Genomic DNA, 10,426 nt, shown 5'->3' with positions numbered 1-10,426 from the left:
GTGACCAGTCAGCCTCTCAGAGCCTGATCAATCTGACAGAGTTGATAAAACAATGTTTAGAAAGACAAAGCTTAGGGTGGCAGCTAAGCCCCATTTCCCCTCTGAATTTCTTTCAACTTTCTCAGAAGTCCCTTCCAGGTATCAGGGGTGTGACTTCCAAGGGACCCACCAGCTCAGAGAGATAGGCTGACTCGGGCATCAGAATCAGGTCACATGGAGAGCAAACTTGTTTCATTATTATGGACATTCTCTTTCCCTAAGGGAAAATGTAGGCATAATTCCTAGTGAATATGAGTGGGTGGGCCAACATAAACCTGATTTTTTGCTTTTTTTTTTCTTTGAAAGAGCAATTGTGTTTTGTTTGTTGACTATATTGCTGAATTTTTGTATTTTTTTAAAAAGTATATAATTATGATGTTTTATAAATCTTTTCTATAATTCCCTTCAAAATTACATGAAAAATATTAGAACAATTTATAACACTGGTGTACATGGCAAATGATTTGTTTTGTCTAGGTTAGTGGTCCTTAACAAAGGCCTTTTCTTACTTGGAGAAGAATTTCTTGAATTTTCCACTGATTGGAAATGGTTTTGTTCAACCTGGATTCTTGAAACTGAGAACTTTTCATGTTTATGGAGAAGATTGAGCACACAGAGAAACAGGCAGCAACCTCTCTTTTTTTTTAATTTTTAAAAAATTTTTATTTATTTAAAAAATATTTTTTATTGATTTTTTTTACAGAGAGAAAGAGAGAGGGATAGAGAGTTAGAAACATCGATGAGAGAGAAACATCAATCAGCTGCCTCCTGCACACCCCCCCACTGGGGATGTGCCTGCAACCAAGGTACATGCCCTTGACCGGAATCAAACCTGGGACCTTTCAGTCCGCAGGCCGACGCTCTAGCCACTGAGCCAAACCGGTTTCAGCTCTCTTTCTTTTTTAAACTGATAGAGAGAGAGAGAGCGAGAGAGAGAGAGAGAGAGAGAGAGAGAGAGAGAGAGATATGGATAGGCAGAAATATTGATGAGAGAAACATGGATTGGTTGCCTTCGACACACCCCCTACTGGTGATTGAGCCTGAAACCCAGGCATGTGCCTTGATGGGGAATTAAAACCAGTGAGTGAACTCTTGGTTCATGGGTAGACACAACCACTGAGCCACAGTGGCCCGGGCAACGCATCTTCCTTGGGGCTTATGTTATCTCATCATCCTTTTGACTTATTTGGCTGGCTCCCACCCCTCAGGTTTACCAGCTCAGTCGTCTCCCCAAACTAATTCCAATAACCAACCACAAACCTACCTCCTTCCTGTAACGACATCCACTGGCAGCTCCACCTCTGACTTCTGCCCTTGCCACTTGAGAAGGCCACGCTCAAACCACCAAATCCAACAGGCTTTATAGTCAATCCTTAACTGTTTTTGAATCTCTCAGGGTTCCTCATCTTTCCCCCATAAATCTGGTTCTTTCTTTGGCTTCACATTTTCCGGATTAATCTACCTCTTTTTCTTCCTCTCCTGTGGAATGTGGGCAGCCGGTTCTCCGCTCCTGGTTATCTCCCCGGAGGCTGGAAGCTTCAGTGAGCTGCCCAGCTGCACTTCTTCTCAGGGGTAACGGCTGCCAAACCTCCTGCCCCGCCGAGTGGTCCGCTCAACCTCTCATTTCTAATTGTCAGCTTGTCAATGCCTCCGGAGGATGGCTTTTAAAACCCAGCCCAGGCAAAGCCAAACCTATCATCTCGCTCCTTGCGGTAGATCTTCTCTGATTGTTTGCCCATGGCTAAATGGATTCGCCACCATCCTTTGGAAACCCACCCCAATCCACAGGGGACACTGCTAAAAGCTGCTTGACTTCTTGATCACAGTTGATTGCTACAGGGACAGGCACCTGCCTGAGGCTGAGCCACTCAGCCTCTCCTAGTTGGGAAGTGAGAGACACAAAGACCTGGGATCATTGTAAACGGGCGCTGTGCAGGGATTCCTTAGAACTGCCCCAGTTTCCAAGCTCTCTGGTCATTCAACTGTTCCATGGACTCGAGATATTCTAGAAAACATCTAGTGAAGCCCCTCTTTTGGCAAAGCTTGCTTGAGTTGCTTTTTGCTACTAACAGACCTTTAAGTAACAGAACCACCTACACTTCTCCAGGAACCTCTAATTCTGTCAGGGCCCTGCCATGCTCTTCACAGCCAGGCACGAAACTTGACTCTGCCCTGGCTTTTCCTGAGGCCCACATTCAGACTGCTCAGGCCTGCCAGCTTTGTTTCCTCAACAAGTCCCCTCCTCTCCACGTCCTGGAGTATTGCCCTAGGTCCAGGCCTGTGGTCTGTTCGCTGGGAGAGTCCAGCCTCCATAGGCTCCAGTGGGAGGTTGATTCAGAGCACACGGCTTCTCTAAAACCCAAAGACTGTCTTATGGCTCTCGCCACAGCAGAACCACCCGTCTCCTCCTGGCTCCAGGGCCACAGGCTTACCTCCTGCTGTTTCCACTCATGGTGCGAGTCAGGCCTGATGAGCAGACGAATTAAACAGCCCCCATCTTCACTTCCTCCATAATTCCCGTACTTTTTTTTTTTAAATAAATCTTTATTGTTCAGATTACAAATGTTCCTCCCCCCCCTCCATTGCTCCCCTCCACCAGGTTCCCACCCCACCCTCTGCCCTTTCCCAACCCCCCATTGTCCTCATCCATAGGTGCACAGTTTTCGTTCAGTCTCTTTCCCACACCTGCCACTCCCCTTTTCCCCGAGAATCATAAGTCCACTCCCCTTCCATACCTCTGATTCTATTATATTCACCAGTTAATATTGTTCATCAGATTTAATTCCCTTGGTTTTTAGTTTCACTTATTGATAGTTACGTATTTGTTGTTCATAATTTTTATCTTTATCTTCTTCCTCTTCCTAAAGAACCCCTGATTCCCATACTTCTGGTCCCTTTGACCTTGGGCCCTGGTAAAACCTTTTTTTTTAAACGTCTCTCAGGCCCTTTCCCCTTTCTTTGGGAGAACCTCTCCCTGTTCCCTCTGGGACTGGAGATCCCTGGCCATGTTTTAAGTTCACATTCATCTCCCCTTCCAGATGGGGAGGCATGGGCTCCCTTTGATTCCTGACACCACCGTAGATCAGAAGTGGATGTTGAGTGAATTGGTTCATACACTGTCAGATGTTCACCAGGATAGGAAAAGGCCCGAGAGAACAGCCAAAGCCAAGGTATTTCCTTCTGCCCTCACTTCCTGTGCTTTTAGCCAAAATCAGGGGATTGGAGTGGCGGGGACGGGGGTGGGTGTTGAGTGGATGAATTAGAATGTGACCCAGACTTCCAGGCATCAGTGCTTGGAAAGCAGGACGCTCCTGAAGTTGTTTTTGATTCCAGGAAGAACACATTCATGTGGCTTTTGCATTTAAAATTCATTTCCCTATACATTACCTGGCTTACTAGGTGCTGCAACCTGGTGAAGCAGTCAAAGTTTATGGAGGCCAGTTTGTAGGTGAGGGACCATCCAGGTCAGGAAGCATCAACAAGGTCACACTCATAAAGGACCGGCCGGCCTTCTCACCTCAGATCCAGATGCTTTCCCTCTGCGACACACACTGTTGCCTGCCTCTCCAGGGTCAGAGTTAAAACACCACCAAACAAAATAACACCATTCAGTTATTTTATAGTATGCCATAAAAAAAAAAAAAAAAGAGGGACACATGTCTATTGACAATTTAAATATCAAACAGGCTAATTAGCCGAAACCAGTTTGGCTCAGTAGATAGAGTGTCAGCCTGCAGACTGAAAGTGGCCAGGTTTGATTCCAGTCAAGGGCATGTACCTTGGCTGTGGGCACATCCCCAGTAGGGGGTGTGCAAGAGGCAGCTGGTCGATGATTCTCTGTCATTGATGTTTCTAACTCTCTATCCCTCTCTCTTCCTCTCTGTAAAACAATCAATAAAATATATTAAAACAAAAAACAGGCTATTCATGGAAGTGGGAATAGGTGTGTGTGGGTAATCTGCTTCTAAATCATGTCACATTTCCCCCACTCTTGTTGCCAGACGCGACAGCTAGGCAGGTTAATCCCCAGTACTAAAGGTTATCCTATTTTGGTTATCCTATCCAAAAATAGATACCGCCCCCAAACACTTTGATTTGATGGCAAAATACTTTAATTTCTCATAAAGCCATTTCCCCCACCCCATAACTTGACATGGAAAAGAATCTGCATGCGTGTGTCCTGGCTGAGCAGGAGGATGACGTGTGCATGTACATATATGCAAATACGTACAGGTTTATTTAATGGATCCGATCTACACTTCCGGAGGCTATTTGAAGCATCTTATCAAAAGGAAACACATGTAAGCAGGAGGTTAAAAAAGCTTTCAGACCCAACCCACATCCAACAGATCGGTCAGTATCAGATACACAGATTTGGTTCCAAAGCTGAAATAGACCATCTCACAAGATTCAGTTATTTTATAGTATGCAATAAAAAAAAGAGGGACACATGTCTATTGACAATTTAAATATTAACTCAACAGGCTACCTGGTGATATAAATAGGAAAAAAAGTGGTCATGAACTAGGAGTGTGAAACTATGACACCAGCCTCTCTTGGACTGCAAAGGATGTTAAAAACAAAAAAAACAAAAAACCTATCCTAGAATCTAAAACAGGAAAACAAGTCAAATATTCCACTCCATATAGACCCCATCAGGCCCACATCATCCCCCCAAGGAGTATACCCCCAACACATGAGGTTTACTAAACCACCTGCTACAGATGTTACTACATCACTAATTAATAATGATCACAGAAAATGTGTCATACCAGAGGTTTTGTTATCATACACAATGCCTTAGTGGCTGTGGAATCTCTCCCCAACAGCTCTGGTCGGAAGGCAAACTGGTCCATGCCACTGGTCCAAGAAACCACAGCTAAGACACAGGAGCAGTGGAGGGTCGGTTCGCACAGCGAGCTCTCACTGGCATGAGCCATACTCCAGTCAGAAGGGCTGGGATGTGGGGAACAGTCCCAGCCAGGTGCTGCGGCCACCTATTCCTGGGCCTCCTTGCGGGTCAACTTGTAGATCTCGGTGGGTCCGTCCACGTGGGTGATAGTGGTGGTGAGCTGGAGCTCTTCCCCGTTGTGGACCCTCAGGTCACCTGAAACAGGGGTTTGGGGTGAGATGTATTAGAGGAGGAAGAAGAAAGCTGGGTCCATCTCCGTAGCCAACACCCTTTCATTTTCTGAAGCTGACAGTGAAAACCTGGGCACAAACACCAGGGCTCACGCCCAACCTTTTCACTCAAACTTGGCAGTAATTTCATCCACTTTTGTCTCCCAGAGAGGAGTGATTAATGAGAGATGAGTCAGCTTACTGCTTATGTAATTTGTAATCATTACTAACATTTAATGAGAGCTTCCTTGGTGTCTGACGCTGTTCTCAGTGCTTTATCCTTGATCGTATTTATCCTCACAAGAGCCCTCCAAGTTGATCATGCCAGCGTTACAGATGAGGAAACTGGGGTAGAAGGAAGGTGAGACTGCCCCAGGTGACAGACAGACAAGGCAGCAGAGCTGGGAGCTGGGCTGAGGAAGGAAGGCTGTGCTGTGGGCTAAGCCTTCCTGGGATGGGAAGGCAGACATAGGCACCCTCGTTGTGAGTCATTTACAAAAGTGGCTATGCCAGATACAGGCAAACAAGACCTGCCTGTTACCAGCCGATTGGGCAGGGTACTACGTACAATACTTTTAATAACAATTAGGAGTTTTCTTCTCAAGGAAAAACGACCAGAAATACACTGAATTTTCTGCTATCCCCAGGATTCTGTACACAGCACCAGTGTTTTGGTCACCCCACCCAGTGGCCCTGCAGGGTGCTTGGTCAAAGCAAGTGCTTAATTTGCATATCTGGGAGAGCCATCAAAAGTTCAAAGCCAGTTTCAGGATCTGCATGTCTGAGCGTCCTCAGCATTTCAGAATCCTGACCACCCCAGGAAACTCTTAGCACCTCCAAGTGTTTACCTAAGGAATCCCTTTCATTGAAGACTTCTTAGAAATAGATGCCAGGATGTAATTTTCTTCAGGTTTTGAACCAAAGATGGGAATTCTTTAAGCTTAAAATGTGATTCCAATTGGCAGGCCCTAGAAAATGTGTCTGATCCTACAGATCATTTGAAGAAACAGCCAAAATTACTTGGGCTTCCTTATTTCACAGGTACCTATCTTACAGGTTGTGCCTGACACTGTCCGAAACACTGCACAAATATTAATACATTTAATCTTCGTACCAGTCCTTTGACAGAAGTGCTGTTGTCATCATTCCCATTCTGCTGATGAAGAAACTGAGGCACAGGCTGGCTAAGCACCTTGCCCAGGCCCAAGTTGATACAGAAAGATTCAAAGGGGAAGCTATGAGACTCCAGTGTCCAAGTTCTTAACCTTTAGGCTCTGCTGACACTTGTCAACATTCAAGTTCCCAACAGCCAGTGAGACTGCCAGCAAAGCATAAATTCGAATGCAATATGTTACAGTTATATAAATACATATACACAGTAATTTGGATTAATTGTTCAGGATGTTAATTTTGCTCTTTTGTGTCTGATGAAAGAGAATTTATAGCACAAAATATCAGTGCACTGTCAGTACAGAGAGCTGTTACATATGAGCATTTACCATATGCACCAGTAGGGGCTTAACGTGCCCCAGGTTTCCTTATAAGATGTGAAGACACTGAGGCTCAGGTAGGCAATTCATTTCTCTATGGGATGCAGCCTGCTCCCAGCAGAACTAGGATGAGGACCAGATCTATGCATCTCTGGCTAGTGGATCTCTGATTCATCTGTGGCTATATTGTACCTTGAAGGCCAACTCTTTCTCTGCAGGAAAGGATGTGGGAAGGTGGCAGTAACATGGTAGGAGTGGGGATCCCTCCATTTGTCTCCGAATTCCAGGGACCCCCACTCCTGCCAAGGTCTCACTCCATCTGTTCTTCTCCCTCTCTTGGCTTCTGCTGCACCATGCACAAACACACTTAAAGATTCTTCCTTTTCAACAACAACAACCACCAAAAAAAACAAAAAAGCAAAAAAAAAAAAAACCCTTCAAAAATTGTGATGTATTTCTTACTGAGGGGGGAGAGGAAAAATAAATGAATAAATGATGGAAGGAAAATAATTCTTTGGTTTGCAATAAGTCTCTTTCTCTGCTTATAAGGTCAATTCATTTCAGCTAATTAATAAGACAAAAGCTTGTTTCTTTCTAACCACTATGGAACGAGAGTGATCTCTGGCACAGGATTTAATCTCAAAGGACTATGATGGGCCCATATTTTTGGTATCATGGCCAGAGGTGGCTGCTGCTTGATTCTAACTGCCTGAAATACTTACTATGGGCCCAGAAACCTACATGAATGGAACTAGAATGACATAATGGTAAGTACAGCTTTTAAAGACAGGCAGCTTGTTAAAAATAACAATTATTTGTATATCTGTGACTACTTCAGTAAAAAGAAGAATAATTCTAAGATTGTTTCACAGAATCTGGAAGAGATCAGTGGTCTTCTAATACTAATAAGGGGTAACTAATTCTTTCCTCATAACCACTAAGACAAACTAACACCCCATTACCCAAACATGGCAGATCAAGGAGGACACACCCTAAGCTCGTGTTTATTTTTTGAGGACCAGGATTCCAATCCATCTGTGGCCACATCCAAAACTTTTGTTGTTTCTGTAACATTACTTACTTGTTACATTTCTGTAACATTCTTTTCTGTGGGCTTTTTTCCTAGTCCCTCACTGACTTCCTTCTATTCACCTTCAAAGCTAAGTTATCAAATGATAACTCTCTAAAAGTCTCTGGTTCACAGCAGGATGAGAAAATCAATTTGTAAAACAAAATTATTTTCATGCACATGACTGTTGTTTATTCTCAGATTATGTCCTTTCCTATATGTTGTGTGTTAATAAAATAATGGATGGTAGGTCTTAAAATTCTTTTTTCGCCAAAACCGGTTTGGCTCAGTGGATAGAGCTTTGGCCTGCGGACTGAAAGGTCCCAGGTTCGATTCCGGTCAAGGGCATGTACCTTGGTTGTGGGCACATCCCCAGTAGGGGATGTGCAAGAGGCAGCTGATCGATGATTCTCTCTCATCGATGTTTCTAACTCTCTATCCCTCTCTCTTCCTCTCTGTGAAAAATCAATAAAATATATGTTTAAAAATAAATAAATAAATAAAATCCTTTTTTCTTTTCCAAAGAATGTGACCATGAAGCACAGGATCTGGTATAGTAAGTGCTCATTAAAACCACCACCAAGATTTGTCTGGTACAGTCCAGTCTAGCGCCTCCCTGCTCTGCTTGAATGGCTAGGTCATAGTAAACAGGTATGCCTTGGGATGACTCTGCTTTTGTGATCCCTCTTGGGGAGTGAGGTGTAGTAGTCTTGGTGGGAAAGAGTTCAGAATCCTGGGTCCAGCCATCTCTCAATCCCTTTCTATAATCAAACATACCCTATACCATGCTTGGGGTGTGTGGTATTTCCTACCCACCTCCGGACACTCAACACCAGGCAACTGCAAGGAGGGGACACAATTTAGTCTAGAAATTTTGAGTGAAATCCTAGTGTTGTGGGCTGACTTGTATTCCACAATACAATAACCATAATCATTTGTTGAAGCCCTAATTCTCCAATACCGAAGAATGTGATTGTATTCAGAGATAGGTTCTTTAAGGAGGTAATTATGTTAATGTGAGGCATTGGGATGGGCCCTAATCCAATATGGCCAGTGTCTTTATAAGAAAAGGAGATTAGGATAGAGACACACATCCAGGGAAGATTGTGTGAAGACACAGGGAGAAGACCTATACGCCAAGAGAAGCCCTGGGAGAAACAACCCTGCCGATAACTTGATTTTGAACTTCTAGCCTCCAGGATCATGAGGAAATAAATAGATTTACGTTACTTAAGCCACCTAGACTGCCACATTTGTTATACCAGCTCTACCCAACTGATACCTTTAGGAAGCAGAAAGGTCCTCTCAAACAAGTGACTGAGGTACCTTCTATCACAGAGGGGTGATAGTAATTCTAAGACTCAGAAAATGTGATTTTAGGTGCCTGGGTAAGGAAAGATCAGACCACTGGGAGGAAGAAGCTGGAGGGGCTGGAGATGGCCTGTCTGTCACCTCTTTCCCATCGTCACTAGGGAGTGGGAAGAGGCTGTTGAGGCCCATGTCAGAGTCTGAGTCCCACCCTGGTGGGAAGACCAATTCCATCCAGACATCAAGAGGAAGGCGGGCTGGCCAGGGTGAGTCATCTAACAGGCAACCGGAGGAAAGACCTCAATAAAAGGCGGCCACTGTCGAAGCCTCATGACTCAAACTAAACATTTATGGAGGCAATGAAAGCCAAAGCCACCTTCCCTGTGAGCCCAGCAGCATGAGACCTTAGAAGCTTCCGGAAGTAAAACGGCCACAGCGAGGATAGAGGATAGCCAGCCACCAGGACCTTGGTTCCGGTAGCCTGAGTGTGTCAGAAAGCATTCAGTGTGAGTAGAAATTGGAAGGAACCAGTGGGCAACTAGAGTGTCTCCTGGCCCCTTCATTGTCATCCAGTCAGGAATCTCGTTTCTCCTTTTTTTTTTTTTTTTTTTTAAAAGCTTTCTGACAAGAATTCTCTACAAAAGAATACAAAAATGAAAGCGATGATCAAGAATTGTTGGACTTCATGAGCAGCACCGGCTTTCCCCCACATGAACTGGTGCCAGGGCGTTGGGACGGTTGGCTGTGAGTATAGGGGCTCCAGGTCCCCCCCCCATCCCCCCCCAGGAGACTGTGCCCTCCCTCGGAGCTTACGGCTGACCAGCATCAGCTAAAATTTGTTTCTGCCTAGGAAGATATCCATAGTGATTTAGACTGGTATAGGAACAGGTAAAAAGAACAATTTTAATGAAAAGGCAGCAAGAGCAGAGCAGAAAACGTGAGTGGTCCTTGCAAGAAAGAGGTCTAAAATACCTTTGTTAAAATAAAAAAAATAAAAAAGCATATTTATATGTACATAAATATACACACATAGAATAATGATATAAACATATCCATGCACACAGGCGGGCACACATATGTAAAATCAGCCTTGACTTACCACTGCACTGAGGTTAAGTGAGCCAACAGGAAGGAAGTCAGAGCTCCACATGCCTGCAGCACCCACCAGCCACGGAAGACATGAGAACACGCCGGCTGGGAGCTGTCCTGCCGCAGCCGGTGTTTCAGGAGGCAGCCGTGGAAGTCCTGTCTCCCATCCCAAATGTCTAGCTCTCGGGGAACAAGGACTGTCTGTGGGCTTTACATCACTCCACCTAATCCACCTAGCACAGTGCTGAGTACTGAGGTGCTCAGTGGTTCATTTCCAAGGGCCACTGGACCCACACAAAAAAGGCAAACA

General features: G+C 44.7%; 1 protein-coding gene across 1 annotated transcript in view; it reads right to left on the bottom strand.

The window, feature by feature from the left end:
• Positions 1–4,128: 4,128 nt before the first annotated feature.
• Positions 4,129–10,426, bottom strand: part of WLS (Wnt ligand secretion mediator) — a 101,788-nt gene continuing 95,490 nt past the window's right edge. Inside the window, exon 12 of the mRNA XM_084875621.1 lies at positions 4,129–5,146. Coding sequence (XP_084731747.1) covers positions 5,037–5,146 — 110 coding nt within the window. The 3' untranslated portion in view covers positions 4,129–5,036. The remainder of the gene's footprint in view (positions 5,147–10,426) is intronic.

This window comes from Pipistrellus hanaki, assembly GCF_964339955.1.
Source record: "Pipistrellus hanaki genome assembly, chromosome: 2".
NCBI classification, from domain to species: Eukaryota; Metazoa; Chordata; class Mammalia; order Chiroptera; family Vespertilionidae; genus Pipistrellus; species Pipistrellus hanaki.
Note: the sequence above shows the minus strand (reverse complement) of the source record. Positions and strands in the feature narration are given on the sequence as shown.